Genomic DNA, 22,394 nt, shown 5'->3' with positions numbered 1-22,394 from the left:
CATAGTCGGGAAACGCATTCAGTCCAGGGTCAGGCTGGACTGGGCTCACACAGTGGGAGCTGGGGCTGTGATCAAAGTCCCCCATCCCCAGCTTTCATCACCAGTATGCTCACTGGGTCTCAAGGGAACCGACTGTAAAGGTAGACATTTCTACCTGAGACAATAGTTTTCTTTATATTCATGTTTTGATTTGGGGTAATTTATTTGCGTAATGCTTTAAAACACCATGAAGAAGCATTCTCCCAGTGTAACTAAGTAAGTATTCTATGCAGGTAGTGGTCAGGGCAGAACTGGACGGTAACGCGGGGCTGAGATGACCCAGAAGTCACCCCGCCGTCTGGCATGCAGGCTGGCCGGCCGCGCAGGGTCTCCCTCCCCTTGGGGTGAAGGGCTAGCTCTGAGCGCTGTCCCTCTCTCTTCACATGCTGTGTGTCTCCGAGAAGGTCATTTACCAGACAAGGCTTCAGACTTTTTCTCTATAAGATGAAGGTTCTTAGAATTTTAGAATCAAAGGAGGATGGTAAAAATCAGACTATTGACTTGAAGATCTGAAGGTCTTTACCCATCCTTTACCCACTGGGACCTGTTTCCTTCTCTGTCTTGCCCAAGCAATCAAAACTCTATGATGCTGCTGGCAAGTCTGTGTCTCCGGGGTTTCTGCCTTTTCTAAACAGCATTTGCATTGCTGACTGACACTCCATGTTCATTCAGAGAGCTCCCTCCCGGGGCTTGAGCTGCCTCTTCCTTTCCTGTGGTCTTCTCCTAACACTTCCTGAGCCGCCTTCTGTGGAGCTTTTCCTGAGGCTCAGGCAGATCTCTCCTCCCAAGAATGGCCCCACTGACAGCAACAGTGGCACTAACCTCCAAAACCACCAGAGCCAACACTCCTCTGGGTCAGGAACTGTGCTGAGTGCATCATGTGCTTATTCTCTTTTAAAGTTTGGAAAAAATCCAGAGTAAGGTACCTTTTACAGATGAAGAACTCAAAGCTTAGGGCCAACAGTTTAATATTGCGAAACTTTAGTCTTAAATAAAACCATAAACCAAGCTGGGAGGCATAAACACTTTAAAACTTTCTCCCATCCCCCATTCATTTTCAACTTAAAGCAGAATAGTTTTTAAAGCCCATAACCTGTTTGTAAATTTTTATTTTGCTCTTTCTACAGTCCTATTGTTTGTTTTAGAATGTTCCTATTAAACGTTTCCTCCCAAAACACACACACACACACACACACAGACATACAGGTGTGTCAACAATCTTGTGCTCATAGAAACTTCATTCCCAACTGGATCTAGAGCTGTCTGTGGCACATACCAGTTAGAAATGGAGAGCTTCAAAAGTGAGACTCCAGCATTGACCCCTGGAAGACTATATTGAGGACAAGAAATTTCTGTGAAAATTACAAACTTGGATCAAATGCCCTCTGGCATGATGAGCTTGTGGCATTGCTTTCTTCCAGGCAATCTCCTGATTTCAGCCCAGTGTGACTTTCTAAATGCCGTCTTGTACTGTTAGTCTTTAGACATTCAGGAGGCCATGATTACTACACAGAAAGTTCTGGAATCATACATTATTTTTGTCAAGCATGGGGCTAGGAACTGGGGACATGAGAGAAAACAATAGGGCAGAATAATTTTGTAGAAACACAGAAAGCCCCTCACCAAGGATAATGCAGTGGGGGAGTGCATTATGTGGAGTTCAGGGGCAGGTGTGTGGGCCCCCAGGTGAGGGGTGTCTAATCTTCAATCCTCTCCACAGAGGACTTACTCTGTGTGGGATTTCTCCTGTGACGCTGCTTTTATTTTACTTCGGGTCATACAGAGCTGTAGACCTATTGTACCCTCCTGGGCTCTAGACGGAGACTAGTTTACTGTTGACTGACTCACAGAGGGACAACTACTGGTGTAGAGATGATGATGGACACACCAATGGAAGACTTCACGGAAAAGCTGAGAAAAGTCTAGAAGGCTGCTTGGAATGGTGATCAGGAGTGAGGGGGACATGACTCAGAGAGCAGGAGCAATGGGCCAGGGCACAGAGGCAGAAGACAGAACTGGGGACAGGCTCAAGGAGGGCTAGCTGTCTGTTTCGTGAGAACACCACACCAGAAGTCCAGTTTAAGCCAAGAAAAGAAATCAAGCTATCCGTAAGGTTCACCTAGCCATGAAAAACCCAGGAACAACCTCGTTCCAGTAATTTTCCAAACTGAATTTACAAAGAAGGGGGCGGGGTGGGAGAGGGAGAGGCAGAGACAGCAAAATGGACAAATACTAAGAAAGAAAGAAAATAGGAATGAAAGTGGGAAATGGAGGGAAGAAGGGAAGAGAGGTAGAAAGAAATGAAAGCACTTTTGCACATGAGGGAGAAAATACACAGCATGTCTTCTCCAGAGATTCTGGGGGATGGGGGTGTACTATTCATTACGTGTGTTCACGTGTTATATGATGAATGCCAGGACAGAGGGTAGGTTCAAGGAATGGCCTCTGAAACATGTGGGTATATTCAATCCACCATTTCTATACTAAGTTGGTATTTTCATCATACTCAATACTGAATATCATACTTGGAACATAATAAATGTTCTATAAAGATCAATAGAAAAACATCTATTTCTGTTTCATTGACTACACTAAAGCCTTTGACTGTGTAGATCACAACAAACTGTGGAAAATTCTTCAAGAGATGGGAACACCAGACCACCTTAACCTGCCTCATGAGAAAGCTGTATGCAGGTCAAGAAGCAACAGAAAGAATCGGACATCAAACAACGGAGTGGTTCCAAATTGGGAAAGGAGTATGTCAAGGCTGTACACCTTGATTATTTAACTTGTAGGCAGAATGCATCATGCAAAATGCCAAGACTAGATGAAACACAAGCTGGAATTAAGATTGCCGTGAGAAAAATCAATAACCTCAGATATGCACATGACACCTCCCTTATGGCAGAAAGTGAAGAGGAACTAAAGAGCCTCTTGATGAAAGTGAAAGAGGAGGTTGAAAAAACTGGCTTAAAGCTCAACATTCAAAAAAACCATGGCATCCAGTCCAATCACTTCATGGCAAATAGATGAGGAAACAATGGAAACAGTGACAGATTTTATTTTCTTGGGCTCCAAAATCACTGCAGATGGTGACTGCAGCTATGAAATTAAAAGACATTTGCTCTTTGGAAGAAAAGCTATGACAAGCCTAGACAGCATATTAAAAAGCAGAGACATTACTTTACCGACAAAAAGTCCATCTAGTTAAAGCTATGGTTTTTTCCCCATAGTCATGTATGGATGTGAGAGTTGGACCATAAAAAAAGCTGAGTGCCAAAGAGCTGATGGTTTTGAACTGTGATGTTGGAGAAGACTCCTGAGAGTCCTTTGGACTGCAAGGAGATCAAACAAGTCAATCCTAAAGGAAAACAGTCCTGAATATTCATTGGAAGGACTGATTCTGAAGCTTAAGTTCCAATACTTTGGCTACTTGATGTGAAGAACTGACTCATTAAAAAAGACCCTGATGCTGGGAAAGATTGAAGGCAGGAGAAGGTGACAACAGAGGATGAGATGGTTGAACGGCATCACCGACTTGATGGACATAAGTTTGAGCAACCTCCAGGAGTTGGTGATGGACAGGGAAGCCTGGTATTCTGCAGTCCATGGGATCACAAAGAGTTGGACTCAACTGAGCGACTGAACTGAACTGAAAGATCAATAGGTACAATCCCTGCCTTTGGCAGTGGAATAAACAGAAGGAGCTGACACATTTTGTCTTTTCTGTATTCCAGCCACCCTGCCTCCCTGCTATTCCTGGATGTCCATAGGCCAAATCCTTCACATATGCTGTTCCACTGTCTGCAATGCTCTTCCATGTGGCAGACCCACCTCTCTCCCTTGCTTACATAAAGACTTAGCTGAAATACCAATGCCACCCTATCAAAGATTCTTTCTTTGACAGCTCCCCCTCTCCAACCAGCCCCTCTTTATAGACTTTGCTTTTTACTTATCACCACCTAGCAGTATGCATACACTCAACCTGTCTCCCCTAACCAGAAGGTAAGCTTGATGAGAGTGGGGCCTTTGAAACATCCCTTATCACCCCTCATTCATGCCTAGAAGGGCACCTGGCCTACCACTCATGTCCAACAATGCCTTTCAAATGAATAATAAACAGGTCTGGAATAAACCAGACCTGGCTTCAAATTTTGGCCCTGCAGCATTGGCAAAAATAATCAAAAATATGTAATCATTGCAAACCTCATTTTCATCATAGTTACAGTGAGGAAAATAATTAAAGGAAAGTAAGAGAATAAGAATGAAAGTGGGAAAAAGGAGCGAGGGAAAGAAAGGAGAAAGGACCTATTTCCAAGGTAAGTAAGTAAGTGTAAGTAGTAAGTGCTGTAAGTAGTGTAGCTAAAAAGTATCTAGTGCAGCAGCAACAGACAAATAATAGGAATATAATGCACAATCCTGGCATCCTGGCTGCTTAAAAACATATGGGGCAAAAGAAGAGTTGTGGTATGAAAAAATGGCAAGACCTTTACAATGCTACCTTTCGGTTTTGCTTTAAATTGGGAATCAGAAACACAAGAAATTTCTCAAACTCTTAGAAATTGTATGTTTTAGGAACTGGTGTTACTGAATCCTGGAGGAGCCTGAAGACCCAGTAGAAATCCAGTCCTTTGTCCTAGAGTTAAGATTTGGAGATCTAACAAGGTCATGGTGAAGGTGAAAGGAGATGAGACATGCAAAGAAAGGAATTAGCAGGCATCAACCTAAATTCCCATTCACTATCATAGGAATGAATAGCATAGGCAGAATCCACACAGCGTAAAGTAATACAGCAGTGAGAAAGATTGCACTGGAGCTCCATTCAGCACCATGGACAGAGCACCAATCAAAGTACTGGGCAATAAGGCAGAAGGGTATACAAGCCATGATACCACTTCTATGAAGTGCGAAATATACAAATCAATATTACACATAAGATAATAGTATGTGAGTCTGATGGGCTACAGTCCATAACATTGCAAAGAGTCGGACACAACTGAGCATCTAAGCTCATAGGAATGACAGGTGCTTCCCTGGTGGCCCAGATGGTAAAGAATCTGCCTGCAATGCAGGAGACCTGGGTTTGATCCCTGGGTTGGGAAGATCCCCTGGAGAAGGGAATGACTACCCACTCCAGTATTCTTGCCTGGACATTTCATGGACAGAGAAGCCTAGTGGGCTACAGTCCACGGGGTCGCAAAGAGTCGGACACAACTGAGTGACTAACATGAATGAGTTTGAGTATGGATATAGGAGTGATAGATACCCATTCAAGGAGAATGGTTAGTTGGGGTTATCAGAGGATGCATTTTGGGAAGAGGCACTTTGGGCTTTAACTGTTTGCAACAATGTAGTTCAGAGGCTGACAAAACTCTGGTCCATCCAAATACAGCTTGTCATCTGTTTTTCTGTGACGCTTGAACCAAGGATGGCTTTCACGTTTTTAAATGGTTGAAAAAAATCCTAAGAAGGATAACATTTCCTGACCTGTGAAAATGATGTGAAATTCAAATTTCAGTGTCCATTTAGTAACATTTTCTTGGAACATACACATACATACACACACACACACATCCCATCTGGAGATGACAAATTTCTCTCGTGTACCTCTGTGTTCTCCTCCTCAGGCTGGGAGCTGAGGGCACAGACCTCCTCACACATGGGTGGGCACCCAGGAGGCAGGGGAAGTGGCACATAATGGATACAAAGGACCCAATTTGAAAGCTGCCCAGCTGAGCCTGTTACGGCACTGTCACTGTCGTTTTTCATTGCTGTGTGGGGAGGCCCGTGTTATCTTATTTCATGCTTTTCTGGTTGGTTTTCAGGGCTATCTTTAGGCTGATAAATCAGAGAGGCCAAGTTGACATCAATAGTCTTTGAAATCAAGAGACTTTTGCAATACGAAAAATGGGGTCAAAGTGGTAGGTACCATTGGGCCCGCTAAGCCTGGAAGCTTGATTTGAGGATAAGGAAGAAGAGGTAAGAAAGCATTTTGTAAATATATTGGGAAGTGAGGAAACCAAGAAGGACCCTGTGGGGCTCCTGGGCACAAAAGCCTTCTATGCCCCCCATCTCTTGATTATAGGAAACAGGCTTCTTTCAGCCTCCAAGACCTCCACTGAGTTCCAACAGGAGGTTCAAACAGTTGCTAATTAAGGAAGGGAGGAGAATGCTGAGACTGGAGATGAACAGTATAGAAACGATAGTGCAGCCTCAGGGATGGTTCCTGAGGGAAGGTTCCTCAAGTGATATACAAAACAATATCTTTGAGCTGTTTTGCAGATACTGAAACCCTCACCGGGTGGGAGAAACTAACTGTATGCTGCCCACAAAAACACAGACCCCAGACCCATTGGAACCAGACGGTTGATGATGCTGACTCCCACTTACCTTACCACCAAACCAATCAGAAGAATGTCCACGACCTGATCATGCCCACGCCCTCTGGAAGCATTACTATAAAACTATTCACTACCCGCCTCTAGGTGGGGACATACAATTCTGAGGGCATTAGCTTGCTGTGGCCCCCTTTGCCTGCAAAGCAACACAGCTATCTATTCTTTTCTACTAGGCCCAAAACTCTTGTCTCTAAGATTTAATTCAGCGTCAGGGTATAGAGGCCGGATTTGGCTCCAGTGATGCAGAGCTATCAGCATATGAAGCTGACCATTAGTGGAAACTTCTAACCGACTCCCCAGCCCTACCCTAAAAGCCTAAAAGTGATTAATACATTAACTTTTTAAGAGGAAGGTAAAAGAAGACTATGAAACATGGGGTCTATTAATGCCAATTGGTGTACTAATGTTGGGACTCTGGTAGCAAGTTTTATATTTTTAGATTTGAATAAAATGCAAAAATGTTGATCTCCTCTAGAACATTAAAAAGATCTGATACCTCGGGAAGGGTCATTAAAAAGGAAATGCAAATAATTAAGTAAATACAATACCTCACTCTTAATTAGATAAATGCAAATAGAAACAATAAGGACATGCCACATTTTTGTTCATCAGATGGGCTATGTTTAAAACATCTTTCATAATATCCTGGACTATTGAGGGCTTATAAACATAGGCATTCTCATATTCAGAGAGTATGCAATGATGCAACTATTTCAGAGGGTATTGTGACAATGTCTATGAAAATTAAAAACGTATACACTCTCAGACCTAAGAATTTCCCTTTGGTAATTTTTCTTTGAGCAGTGCTTGCTCCCTACACTTGTCTGAATGTGTACCAACCAAGTAAGTAACATGTGTGTACATGTATGTATCAACATTGTTTGAAATAGCCAAACATCTATATGTCTATTAGTGAGATGTGTGGAAGTGTTAGTCACTCAGTCGTGACTGACTCTTTGAGACCCCGTGGACTGTAGCCTGCCAGGCTCCACTGTCGCTGGAATTATCCAGGCAAGAATACTGGAATGGGTAGCCATTTCCTTCTCTATGGGATCTTCCTGACCCAGGGACGGAACCCAGGTCTCCTGCATTGCAGGCAGATTCTTAACCATCTGAGTCATTAGGGATAGTGATTAACAAAATTATAGTTGATTGTATAATTGAATCCCTATGTAGTGATTAGCCAGTAAGTGGCTCAGTCAGTTCAGTTCAGTTGCTCAGTCATGTCCGACTCTTTGCGACCCCATGAATCGCAGCATGTCAGGCCTCCCTGTCCATTGCCAACTCCCACAGTATACTCAAACTCAAGCCCATTGAGTCGGTGATGCCATCCAACCATCTCATCCTCTGTTGTCCCCTTCTCCTCCTGCCTTCAATCTTTCCCAGCATCAGGGTCTTTTCAAATGAGTCAGTTCTTCCCATCAGGTGGCCAAAGTATTGGAGTTTCAGGTTTAGCATCAGTCCTTCAAGTGAATATTTAGGACTGCTAAGCGTATATATAGTATATGCAAAGATTTTTAACTTGCTATTGAATTCACCCAGACCAAATTTGGCATAAGAGTTTTATAAAATGAATATTTGTGAATGTGTATGTATGTATACACACATTTATCTGTATAAGTCAAAAAAATTATGAAATCCAGATTTCAGAGCACAGTCAGCAAGAAACATCTATGTCAGTCACAAACCCTCATAGAGCAAAAGCTTTCTAGAGCTCATCTCCCCTCAAATATGGAGATCTCAATTAAAACAGAAATTAATTAGAAAATGTAACCTACAGAGATCTGAAATGAGACTAAAACTAAACTTCCAACAACAATAGGAGACATATTTTTTTAAAAAAATACCAACTTTAGGGAATGAGAATGACGGTCAGAAAGTGGACCTACGTTTCACTTGATACAGCGGAGTTCTGCTTCTCCTTGTTATTGTCAGTGTTGCTACTTCTGTTGGTATAAAAGTGATTGACGCTTGTAGTATAAACTCAAACCACTTCATTGCTAATACACTGGGACTGATGAGAACTGAGGGCTCCGTCACCTTCCCACAGGTCTCAGCAGGGCCCCCTGATCCAGGTGTTAACATGCATGATGTTCAATATGGAAATTTGATTGGAGGGGTGGAAAACAACAAAGTTGAAATGAGATGTCCAGTTCTCATCTACAGCTGGAATTAGTGGGATGGTGGTTATACAAAGTTGTGAGTTTCCTTTGATTTTTATCTCAGCTTATAAGATACTGCTTTGAGTTTCATTTCAGAGTTTGGGGGCAGTCATTTTCACAGTTCGTTAAAGGGCCAAGGTTGTTTTTCCTCAGTGAAAGAGATTAGTCCTATGGCAAGCTGTTACAAGGTTAGTGACTCATGCAAATAGACAAGGAGACCAGTAATTGTCCCCTGTCCCCTGTCCCTGCTGGCACAGATCATCACGGGTACAGAAAACATTCAGGTCACTGGCCAGGTCTTTCATTTCAGAAATAAAATGGAGAAGCAATAAAGCTCAAATTTGGTATTGCAGGTTCTCTTACAAGATGATGTCTATAGACAAGCACAAATATAAGACTATAGACCCATGGATAGTTATCATGCAAAGAATTCTGATAAAAGTTTTGGTCTTTTCCCCCAGATCATGCATACATACAATGTGGCACAGGATTTCAGGGAGTTGTGAGTTTCTCATGCTCATTTCATCCATTAGCCCTATGGGACTAAACATCCTATGGTTATAGCCCCTTCTTTAAGAAGACCTGCCCATACAGTGACACGGAGGTATTCATTGGGTCAATACACGTTAAATGTGCCAGGCTCTGAACTATGCTTATACACAGAATCAAGATTAAATAAGATGTGACTTTTCAAGAAGATTTCAATCTAACAGTTTGGTCAACATTTTCTCACTATATACATTATATTTACACACACACATATCTATATTAGGTAAATCAATAGAATGTAGGTTTCCTTTTTACAATTTTCATGTACTGGGTAGCAGTTTTAATGTATTAGGTGCACACCACACATGTGTGTGTGCACATTCTCTGTCTCTCTCTCTCTCACACACACACACACATACACACACACACACACAGTATTTAAACAGTAAAATCTTTGTTTCCAGGATGAGGAGATATCAATTTGTCTGCAGCTGAATGCAGGGGCCAATAACAAATGCCAAGTACAATAAATACATTCAGAATTTTCCAATAATACATCCCATGATTGACTGTAATTGAGGTTGCTCTCTTCAGCTTGCCTCCCAAGGCAGAGAGGTACTACAAGAAAGAATAACATCCTTGTCACAGGTATAAACTACAAAACATCCACATTTCAGAGCACAGTCAGCAAGAAACGACCATGTTGGTCACAGACCCTCAAAGAGAAAAAGCTTTCCAGAGCTCATCTCCCCTCAAACATAGAGATTTCAGCTGAAACAGAAATTAGTTATAAAATGTAATCTAGGGCGATCTGAAATGAGACTAAAACTAAACTTCCAACAGCAAGCTCAGATAAGCATTTGCCATCCGCCCCATGGTGATGAGCAAAATAAGGAGGGATTTTGTTGTGTGTCAGAAGTCTCAGCGAATTGGTGACAAAATTCCTAAACCCATTAAAATCAGGAAAAAAAAAAAAAACTTGCCATAAACTTTTAAAAACTTGTATTATTTGGGCATATGTCCTACCAAATGTATGACCCAGAATACAAATAACAGGTTTCACATTCTAAACAGTAAGAAAGGGATGGAGAAACAAAAGAGGAAACCCAATCCCAGAATGTGGAGAGATAACATAGATACTGGATTTCTGGGAGCAACCATCCAGCCTGGAGTCTGATTCTGATTCTAATAAATATACGCTCAGTTATATTTGCTAACAGTTTGCTACTCTGACCTCTCTGTTTTCTCTCTTTCTTTCCTCCTCCTCTCTATTTCTTTGATCTGAAGCCATGGTTACTGACTCTCTGAGAGAGACACAGACAGACAGAGGGAATATGATACCGAAAAAAAATCTCTTTTTTACACTGAGTCAGGTCAGGCATTATGCTTATATCCTTTATTTCAATGGTAGGTTTTGTGTTTTTTCTCCTGTTTTGTTTTGATAGGGATAACTTTTCAAATTAAATCCCTATATTGAACTTTCACTCTTGGATAGTTTCTGAAGATGCTGCCTTTGCAAAAAAAAAAAAAAAAACAAGTAAAATAAATAAATAAAATTAGAACTGATGTATTTCCCGTCTTGTGAAAGCTGAGCCTGAGATGACAGTTTGGCATTATCAGCCTCTGTGCCTGCAAGGAGCACAGGAATGTTGCTTGGTGAGAGAAAATGTGCCGAGCAGGGAAAGTGATGGTCTTGTTGCTTTCAGGATACGGAGTGAGGAGCATTAGATGCCACAAGCCAGAAAGCAGGTGAATCCCCCAAAGCTGGAAAATAAAAGCAAACTGGGATGCTACCAATTTCATCCAGAGCTTTCTAAACAAGGAGTGTGGTCATGGGAAACAGACCCTAAAGCCTTTTCATTAGTTTCTCGTTGTGAGACTCTGTTACTTTAAGCGTGTTCCACAGACCAGCTTCACCTGCAGACTCTTGGGCCCTTACTGAATCAGAATCCACATTTTAACAAGATCCCTAGGTGGGTTCTATGCATGTTCAAGTTTGAGATGCAGTGCTCTAAATTTTTCATAAAACCTGTAAGTGAGTTAGGTAGCCAGTTGACTGAAAATTGGTCAACTATGTATTCGTTCATTCAGTAAGCTCTCTCTACATGGAGCCACTGTGGAATGTGCTGGAGATGCACTAGCAAGCAAAGGAACACTTGACTCCTGCATTCACAGAACTTACTTACAGGCTGGTGGAGAGGAAGTTATGATCAAATAATCATGTAGATGGAAGGTGTAATTTCAAGTTACGATGAGCACCATAAAGATAAATAATAGAGTTGGAGGAAAGCAAACACAAAATAAACAAATTTAGATTAGAAGTTCAAGAAAGACTTACTTAAGAAGTCTTAAGAAACCAGGGATGCTTTCTCTGGTTTGCTATAATTCTGTGGTTATATTAGATGTTATCATTGGAGGAAGCTGGGTGGAGGATTTGAGGGAACTCTACTATTTGTGTGTGTAAATTCTATGTGAGTCTAAGGGGCTTCCCTTGTGGCTCAGATGGTAAAGAATCTGCCTGCAATTCAGGAGACCTAGGTTCAATCCCTGGGTCAGGAAGATCCCCTGGAGAAGGGAGAGGCTCAAATATTACCACTCCGGTATTCTTGCCTGGGGGATTCCATGGACAGAGGAGCCTGGAGGGCTACAGTCCATGCAATTGCAAAGAGTCAGACATGACTGATGAACTTTCACTTCATGTGAGTTTAAAATTATTTCAGAATTAAAAGTTTTTAAAAAATGGATGTTTAACCAGATACCTGGATGATCCCCAGTGATGAGTTATACTGAATTGGTCAGGAAAGAGGGAAGAAATGAATTCCAAGCAGAGGAAACACCAGGTATTGGAGCCTTATAGGGAGATAGACCTTGCAGGTCTAAGAATTAAAAGCAAACCCCGCCCCCAAAAAAAGCAAACCCAAAGACCCCCAGGTGAGGAATGAGGAGGGCACAGACTGAAATGAGGCTGAGAAAATGGACAGATGACATTGTAACTTCTGACTTCAGAAAAGACAGCTCTGGCTATTGTGTACTGAGAACTGAACCTTGGAATCCAAGGTAACATTGCCATCTCTGGTCACCACTAGACAGAGCCCACTTTCAAAGAGGAGAGGAAGCAGCTCTAAATTGCTGAGGTTATTCTGTGTTAGATACAATCTGGGCACGTTGCATATCATAGCCCTTCCTCAGGTTATAAGGAGAAAGGAGATGATCAGCTTGGACCCTGATCTGTCCCCCAACTGATTCAGCCAAAGGATATATGTTCACCCCGTACACAGGGAAAGAAACCTCTGGAGATGAAATTATCTCCCTGTGAGTGCACAGTGATGGAAGAGGTGTGGTTTCTGGAGAGTGCGGATGGCACGGTGACCAGCTTCTTTCAGCTGTGAGCTGAAACCATGGGTATCATCTGCCTTAAGAGTGGAGGATATGTAGACAGGCTCAGCGTCAGTGATGGTGAAGTCTGTGAACTGTGAGGGGTAGTTTTGAAGCAGGGAAGCTCTCCAAAATTGGATTATAACCCTCTGCTCAGTGCTGGACAACCTCCACCAGACTCCCGGCTCCCTGGTAACTGGAGACTCCATTCTCTTCCGCTTCTCCTCACTGGAGACCTCTTCCTTTCCACCTGCCTTTTCTCTCTCATCCTTTTTTTCTTCTCTATATTTTCCCCTTTACTCTTTCACCTACAGTACCCGTCTTGGGCCTGGTAGTACCCTGTGAAATGCTCAGCCCTTCTGGAGATCCTCAGGACCAAAGAAGGGGAAGGAAATCTGCGTCATTTAACCATATTACTTAAACTTTCTATGCCTTGATTGCTTCATCCATAAAATAGGAACCACCTACAAGTTGTGAAGATAGTTGTGATAAAGTATAGAAATTCCTTAGCATATTTCTTAGTACAGGGCGAGTGCTCAGTAAATATTAGCTACCGTAGGAATCAGTGTTGTTAACTTCTTCAATTTACAGTGAGGAAACAGAGGCATAAAGACTTTCAAGGTCACACAAGAGAGTGAACTTGTGAGCCATTCAGACATGTGTTTGGATTGTGGATCTTCAGCTCCCTCCACATCGTGTCCTAGTCACAATATCCGCAGGAAACACAATCCCTCACTCAGCCAATCTAACCAGGGGCCTTCAGAGCCAGCAACTGACTTTTCCCTTCTGCTGCTTGATTCTCTCCTACAAGCCCTTTCCAAGTACTCTGTGAATCTCCCACTAGACTGTGAGGTACTGCCTGGATGATATCTGATAAAACAGGGAAACTGGTGAAAAAATCACATCAAAAGAGCGGCAGTAACAAGGGGACGACAGAGGATGAGATGGTTGGATAGCATCACTGACTCTATGGACATTAGTTTGAGTAAGCTCCGGGAGCTGCGGATGGACAGGGAGGTCTGACGTGCTGCAGTCCATGGGGTTGCAAAGAGTTGGACACAACCGAGCAACTGAACAAAACTGAACACAATAATAATACATGTTTACTTTAACAATAAGGGATTTTGGAATTTTTTCATCACCTGCAAAGAAAAATCCCTTGATTGAATGAAAGTTGTAGAGAATTATCAAGAAAACTCTAGATTGCTAAGGATAAAAAAAAAAAGAAAAAAGTCCTCAGGTCCAAATGACTTAGATTAGTGCCACTGTGATTTCCCTTAACACAGATGTAATTCATGGCAGATCCATAAAACAAATTATTACTATGAGCATCATGGAAAAGTGGCTTTACTTACGACCATCCACAGTTCTGGCTTCTAGATGTATAAGGTCCGGTTCCTTGTTCGACCCCATCACAGACCTAAATGATGGAGAAATATCAACATTAATGAAACCCCACATGCCCCACAGAAACTCAGCTGAGCCCCACAAACTATTATACTAACGTTCACAGGATTTTAAAGCCACGATCCTTGGGATATGTCTACTGTATTTATTGATATAGCCTGACAGTAAAATTTCCACTTCAAATGAAGCTGATAATGAAACCTTTATTTGATGGAGGCCAGGCTTAACTCTGGCAAGGATATTGTGTGTTATTAGCTCAGACTTGCAAATAAGTCCCACACATGTCATATGCAACAATTTCAATGACAGTATATTAAACTTTCAAGACTTATCAGGCAGATGCCAGGCAAGCTGCTTTAGCTGGATGATTTGAACAGTGATCTACACAGCAAACTGATCTAATTAACGTTTTTATTTGAAATGTGCAGAACTATCTACTACTGCCCTATGAAGAGACCATGTGACCCAACAAATGTAGTGGACAGAACAGCGCAGGGTGACCATTCTCTGTGGTTTTGAACCAGTGTGAGGGGGAAATGCAGTTGCATTCGCTTTATGATGTGTGCTGGAAGCCACAAGTGTAAGTTAAAGACAAGTCTATTTAAAATGCCTTGGAGGCACATATTATTTAGTCCTATCTTGCAGTGAACCATATTAAATAGAAAATAATTATCCTGTTACATAAGTAATATGGGTCATCATACTCCATCTCGTAAGACTTTCATTCAACAAGATTAATTAAACTTGGGATTGTCTATAATTTTTTTATCAGGACTTGCACAACTTTCACTTATTTGTTTCATTTCCAAGCGGAAGGTGGTGACACACCTTAAAATTGGTCTCCTTTTACCTCCTTTGAGCCCCTCAGCTCCACCATCAAATCCACGTGAGAAACTGTAGATGGTGAAGACACTCAGGTCTCAGTGGGGTTCCCCAGATGCATCTCGCTTCTGCCATCTCCCTCCTGCTGCAGGGGAAGACGCGCCACTTCTGAAAATGTCTCCCGCCCTTCTTTAGCTTCTGTGAGCCCCTGTGTGCTTTTCTCTCCAGCATGAAAGGCTGTTTTCTAGGTTCACCTCATCTCCCTTGACTCTTATTTTAAGATGCATCTGAAAAGTCACTTCCTCCATTACCTAGTTCCCAGTTACAGCAGGAAAACTTTTCTCTTGCTACCACAAATATTTCTTTTTTAAAATATAAACCCTATAACAGTGTGCTAGAGTTATTTTTGTCTTTCCCTGTGTAAAAGCAGCCATCACGCTACATCAAACTGAGAGCCATGGTGGAGTTTTGCTTTAAACACTTCACATTCATATGTATAAATGAATAAAATAATGCCTGAGCTCTAACATAATAGATATTCAAACACTGAATGAAGGAAGTGGGGAAGGTAAGAAGGGAGGAAGGTAGGGAGAGTGTATGATGGTCTGTGAGCTCTTCGAAGTAAGTGAATTAATCACTATCCTATGGGCATCCTCAGAACACTTCTCATTTGACCTTATCTTCCAACTCCAAGAGTCTGAGGCTTAGCCTGCTTAGTCTCTGTTCATCTTAAGAAGTCTCCTAAGGCCCTATTATCACTGTCAGTAACTTTTCTTTGATTGACACATGGCCTAAAACTCAGAGCCTATGCTTGAAAAATTAAACTCTGTATTTCTCTTCTCCCAGGAGGCAGAACGGTCCTAGCAAGGGTTTTATAATTCCCCACAAAGAAACAGGAGACATGCACTTGGTCAATTCGCCTGGTTAGAATCTGAACATGGGAAGATGTAACACTTTCACCATCATTTCAGTCATCCACTGTAGTGACTGCTTGTCTATGGTTGGTAGCACTCCACTGCCCAAAGTGAAGCATTGATTGGGTTCAGTCAACCTCTACTGATGAGACCACAGTCATGAGCACTAAAAATAAAGACAAGCTCCCAACAACCCTCAAACCAGAAAGCTCAGCAGGTAACTGGTTTTTGCAAATTATTACTAGGTAGTAACATGTTGGTCACTTCCCTCCTTAATTGCTGCAAGCTTCTTCCTTGAAATGACCAACATCAATGACGCTGGCATCCCAGAAACAGTGGTGCAACTACCCTGCAAACTAACTAACCTGCTTGCCTTGTGGTTGATGTCAACTGGAGGCAAAATGATTATCCTGTATCCAGTTTCATCTTTCCATGTGCTCATGACCTCAAATCAAAATCTCTTAAGATCTTTTACTATCTCTAAAGGCAGGAGCTGTTGTTTCAAGTGACATGTTCCTCTTATTAACTAATAAAAAGAGACAGGGCCAAAACAGAGTCCTTTGTCTCTTCAAAATCTACCCTGACTACCAACTCCCTTACCCCGCCTAAGATTTTCCCAGGTATAGTGAAACAACCACAGCAACAAAATAAAACTTTAAAGTCAGACCACAATTTTTATTTGCTGATGTGCTCTTCCTTTTTCCTGGAGGCCTAAGGGTGCCTCTTAGATCTGCAGTCACAGATTATAAAGAATTATTGTTGCTTTTACTTTGTGGCACTGGTGAGTTCTCAAGAGCTGAAGCCAATGTTAAATGTTCACAGAGGTGCTGATTTTAATGGTGCTGTCATTGACCAGACCCTTGTGGAAACACATCACTGACCTGCAAAATATCATTTTCTAGATCATTCATGCATTTTAGTTGGAGCTATAGAATTGAATGGTTTTCTGTATGTTTTAAGACCAATTGTTGGGCTTAATGATGATGCCGATGACAATGATGACAATAATGACAAGTGGTTGCCAGGGACTTTGGGGGGTGGAAGAATGGGGAGAAAATGATAAAAATGCACAACCTTTCAGTTAAAAGATGAATAAGTTCTGAGGACCTAATGTATAACATGGTGACTATAATGAAGAACACTGTATTATGCAATTGCAGCTTGCTAAGATAGTAGAATTTAAGTGTTCTTACAAATCACACACACAGAAGGTAAATATGTGAAGTAATTAATGTGTTAACTCAATTATGGAAATCCTTTCATAATGTATATATGTATCAAATTGTCACACTGTACATGAAGCATATTACAAGTCTATTTGTCAATTAAACCTCAAAAATAACTAAAAAAAATAAGAAGTCAGAGAAAATCAGCATAAATAGAAATTTTAATTCAAAATATTCCCATGATGATCTCATATTTGAAGTGAGATCTCAAAAATGGCATTAAGAATCTCTACCCAATCATGTAGTAACTTTGATTTCAGGCATTAAACACAAAGGTTTGGGCAGCTTTGCTTTATGCTTCCAGATTGCCCTGTACCATCCCCATCATGGTTCATAATGATTTGCTGGATCTCTTTGCATAACTGCTTCTCTTACTTCACTGAGCTCCCCAAAGGCAGGTGCTCTGTTTTTATCACTACATTCTCTGTGCTTACCAGAGCATAGAGAAGAATGTTTCCTCAACAAATATATAGACATGTTTACACTGGTCAATATTTACTATAATATCTGATATATTGGGTTGTTCAATTCTGGGACTGTGAAAGAATCTCTCTATAAAAATGAGATGAAAAATATTGGTGCAGGGTCCTTTAATTACAATAGGTGGCTATATCTTGTATATTTTTATATTGTCTTTATGTCTAATTGGGAAAATGAATTCCCTTCTGGAGCTGAATTTCAATGAAGTTAAGGAATATCTTCATGCATGCTTTGCGCGTATCGGCACCTCTGCCTGGAATAACCTCTTACCCGTCTTCTGCCTTCTTAACTCTTATGGTTTCTGTCTCTGCTACACATGAATGAAGTTGAAAACTATCTCCCCAGTGGGGGTGCCACTTAAACTAAGTTGGTTACCCCTTCTGAGACATCCAGAACTTTGCAATTCTTTTGCATAGCACAAATTAGGCCATGTTTCAAACGGTGACTCATTTGTCTGTCCCTCTTACTGACAGACAAGCTCAAACTGTGCTAGGTACCATGCATGCCATACACAGATATTCAATAAATGTTTACCAACTGCTTTTGAATAAAGAAGTACACAGCAAGCCATATCAGCATTTATCAGTTTATCTGCATGTTTGACATTCAGTTACTTAACATCTCTGTGCTTTTATTTTTTAAGGATAAAATGAGCCTAAAATAAGTTTTCCTAAAATATACATCTTAAAGCACTTAAGAGATTCCTGGCTCACAGCAAGTATGTGTAGATAGATGGGGGATATTAATCCTCATGTGAAAATTAAAATTCATGTTGGTAATAAAAGCTTCTTAGGTTATCATGGGTACCTCATTAACAGAAATGATTTCTCATCATGAATCAACAGACAAAATAAAAGAGTCAGTAGCCCAGAGATCAACCATATGAATGAATGAATTCTCTTATTTGTTTAGTGAAATATTCCAATGTCCTCTTACGTGGTAAGAACAAGGGCTACAGATTCCCTGGCTTTACATACAGCTATGGGAGAGACAGTAATCCAGTTAAACAAGGGTTCTAATATTCAAGCTGGTATTTGAAGACATAGGAGAAATGTCTGCAGGAGAATGTTCCGTAAGTCTTTAGAGTAAAATAGATTGAATTTTCACGGATATGCAATGATACGATCAATGGCTAGAGGGAGTGGCAGAGCATTCTCCCTAGAGATAAATATCAAGTCAAAAGGCCACAGGTCAGGTAGAAGTTGACCCACAGAGGTGTCTACTAGTATGTAAACAGTAAACATGGCTAAGTTTTCACAGCAGATCAACAGAAGATAAAATGAAAATTTAGGCACTGTGTACATCATGTTAGCATTTCCGTGGTGGCTCACTGGTAAAGAACCCACTGCCTATACAGGAGATGGATTTGATCCCTGGGTGGGAAAGATCCCCTGGAGAAAGAAATGGCAATCCACTCCAGTATTCTTGCCTGGGAAATCCCATGGACAGAGATTGGTGGGTTACAGTCAATGTGGTTGCAAAGAGTTGGATATGACTTTTCAACTAAACAGCAACAACATCACATTAAGGTTTTGCATTTGATCCTAAAAGCCAGAGGATGGCACTGAAGAAAGTTAAGCACATAAGTTTATAAATGGCTCAAAATAACTTGTGTTCCCATCTATGTGTAGGTCTCTCTGCCTAAGGAAAATATAAGATAAAAGCCCTCAGGACATAGTAGACTCAGTTGTATTGATACAAACAAGATCAACCCAGACTCCTGCATCTATGCTTCCAGTATCTTAAGCCAGTGCTCACATTTAGAAGCCATTTTGAAATAAAACCTAAGGATTATCATAGTCAAGAATGCAAATAAAACACTCACTCTGATATAGTGCGCTGTGAAGTTAGCAGTGAAACATCAGCCTTCTGAAATACAATCAGCCAAATGCAGCCTTTGTAGACATTTTCTACAGAGAAACTCAAAAATGTCACTAGTTTATCATTTTCCTGGCATTTTGACTGAGTTTATACCAGCTTAATATACTGCTCAATAAATGTTGTGGAGCCACAAAATCTACTGATGGAGATAAGCACGGAGCAAGTATTAAAAAATAAACACTATGATGGGATAGCGCTTATTTATTCAGAGTCAGATTTGCAGCTAATGGCCAAGGGAGGAGTCGGGAGGGATCTGCAGAGGGACAAAGGCTCGAGCGTTAGAGACACCTGCCCTCCTCCTTTTTGTTTTAGAAGAAGCATTCATGTTCCCGCAGGCTCCCCATAAACAAAGCGAGTGGCCCCATCTACTACAGAAGCAGCAGCAAAGTGCTGGCCTGAATTAGCGGCTGGACCCTCTGGTCTCCTCTTCTGTAGTCAAGGGTTTCCTCTTCACATAACACTACAGTTAGGCTCTCGGAGACACACGTCATCAGGAAAGTCCTAGTTAAAGCTAGAGTTTTCGCTCCTAAACAAAGCAGCTGGGCCTGAGGTCTCATCTTATGGGGGAAATGAGCTAGAAAAATATTAAAAGGATCTTAAAGGTGGCATTTTAACCTCTCCGGTAAGCCTGAGAAACATGCTTGTTTGCTTTTTTCTGATCTCCACATGGTTACACTGGTTTTCCAGAAACAATGGTAGCTACTACAAATAACAAATAAATGCATGCATGCATGCTAAGTCGCTTCAGTCATGTCCGACTCTGTGCGACCCTATGGACAGCAGCCCCCAGGCTCCTCTGTCCACAGGATTCTCTAGGCAAGAATACTGGAGTGGGTTGCCATTTCCTTCTCCAAGGCAGACAAATAAAAATGCTTCGTTTCTTAAATGCATAATGCTACAAAGGATCAGCATGGCCAACACCGTTAAGCTCATTACAGTCTGCATTTTATCATTCCCACTCCCCAAATCAGAAGTCTGACTGTTAAGTTATATGACATTTATAACAAAATGCAGGGGAGAGAGACAAAGGAGAGCAAAGTGAGGAATAGGATGTCTGACTCAGAATGAAGGAATACATAAAGCGCAGGAGGGTCGTGGGAGGTGAGGTTTTGTTACACAAAGTGCTCAGTAGAAATAAAACGAAAAGTTGAAAGAGAAATGAAAGGGCTTAGAAGTAAGCATGTGTCTCTCCAGACATCAACCGTTCCTCTAAACTGGTTGGGACAAACCATTCTTCTACAGTTTCCCTCCTCTTTCCCACTTTCCCATCTTCTAATGTAATGACTTTACTTCTTACTCCATTGGTTGAATTTCCTGCCTCCTTCTTATTTCCCCACTTTTATGGTGCCTCCCCATCTTTGTCTTTGTTGTTTCTGAATGCAAATGAGAAAGTCTAGAAAGACACCAGTGAACATGACCAGATCACAAGCCTGATCCTGAAACAGAAACGACAGTGCCAGTGAGAGACAGAGAAAAATACTTTAAATTATCAAATAATGTAGGATGGAGGTAAAAGAGGAGCACACAGCATTTTTAAGGCAGGTTTCCTTTTATCTTTTAAAATTATAGTGGTAGCATACCCTATGTATTTTTAGCAACTTGTTAATTTTACTCAATGATGTATCTTAGAGACTGTTCCATGCCAGAACAAAAAATTAATGAGAAAGATCTCTATTTTATTGTAGTCTATTAAATGAAAATACCCAATTTATCTATCTTCTATTGACTAGCTCAAAGTCAAAATGCATACAAAAGTAAAACAAATGCTACTGGAAATGTACATTCAAAATTCATAATGTAAATCACCTCTGGAATTTTTAGAATTGTAGGGAAATAGTCAAAGGGATCATTATACTTATCAGTAATTTACTTAACAATTACATGGAAGATGTATTTATGCATTATTATTAATAGTAATTGGAGAAGGAAATGGCAACCCACTCTAGTATTCTTGCCTGGAGAATCCCAGGGACAGAGGAGCCTGGTGGGCTGCAGTTTATGGGGTCGCACAGAGTCGGACACGACGGAAGTGACTTAGCATGCATGCATGCATTAATAGTAATAAACCTATACTATTAATAAAACAAGAACATTTCTACAGTCAGGAAAGCAAGAGTAAGGCAGATGTAATTAATGTGTGCAAATGACAAAGGGACAGAGAGGGAGATAAGTGGTATTTGCATGAGCAGGATACATGGACTTTTCTCAAATTTCAGGACACTTACAACTTGTATACCATCTTAAGAAAGAGTGCTTGGAAGGCTAAAGTTGGGATAGTATAAGAGGAAAAAACGCCAGGGATACTAGGAGGTGAGTATTTGTGCTAACCGTAAATTCAGAGTAAGAGGAGGAAGGTGTAAAGGTCCTGATTCGAACTGGAGGGACTGTATTAATGGGAGACAAGAAGAGGAGAGAACTTCAATTCTCCTTTATTTTCATATTTGTTACAGACAAAGAACTTCAGACCAGAAGGCAGAAAATGAGTGTAAAGGAATGGAAACCTGAGTTTTTTGCTGCTGGAGACAGTCTGACCCAGAGAAATAATATTCCATAAGAGAATTCCAAGGGCAGAAATCTCCAAATTTTTGTTTGAACACATCAAGCAAGAGAGAAAAAAGAGAGCACATACCCAATATAGGAGTTATCAGTAATAAGTTGTGGAAATGCACTAGCTGTCGTCGTTATTCATTGGCTAAGTTGTGTTCGACTGCTTGCAATCACATGGACTGCAGTGTGCCAGGCTTCCCTGTCTTTCACTGTCTCCCAGACTTTGCTCAGATTCACGTCCACTGAGTCGGTGATGCTATCTAACCATCTCATCTTCTGCCACTCTCTTATTTTGCCTTCAAACTTTCCCAGCATCAGGGTTTTTTCCGCTGAGTCAACTCCTCACATCAGGTGGCCAAAGGATTAGAGCTTCAGCTTCAGCATCAGTCTTTCCAATGAAAATTCAGGGTTGATTTCCTTTAGGATTGACTAGTTTGATCTCCTTGCTGTCCAAGGGACTCTCAAGAGTCTTCTCCAGCACCACAGTTCAAAGGCATTGATTCTTTGGCACTCAGCCTTCTTTATTATCCAACTCTCACATTCATACATGACTGCTGGAGAAACCATAGCTTTGACTATATACACTTTGTCAGCAAAGTGATGTCTCTACTTTTTAATAAGCTGTCTAGGTTTGTCATAGCTTTTCTTCCAAGG

The 22,394-nt window shown here is 41.2% G+C and overlaps 1 protein-coding gene across 4 annotated transcripts in view; it reads right to left on the bottom strand.

Moving 5' to 3' along the window:
• The window catches only part of SORCS1 (sortilin related VPS10 domain containing receptor 1), a 570,351-nt gene that overhangs the window by 143,435 nt on the left and 404,522 nt on the right, over positions 1-22,394 (bottom strand). For all 4 annotated transcript variants that reach the window (XM_043476626.1, XM_043476628.1, XM_043476627.1 and 1 more), the window contains exon 6: positions 13,819-13,883. In XM_043476626.1, coding sequence (XP_043332561.1) covers positions 13,819-13,883 — 65 coding nt within the window. The remainder of the gene's footprint in view (positions 1-13,818; positions 13,884-22,394) is intronic.

Source organism: Cervus canadensis, chromosome 8, assembly GCF_019320065.1.
Source record: "Cervus canadensis isolate Bull #8, Minnesota chromosome 8, ASM1932006v1, whole genome shotgun sequence".
NCBI classification, from domain to species: Eukaryota; Metazoa; Chordata; class Mammalia; order Artiodactyla; family Cervidae; genus Cervus; species Cervus canadensis.
The sequence above is the reverse complement of the archived record's forward strand: the minus strand, read 5'-3'. Positions and strand labels throughout refer to the sequence as shown.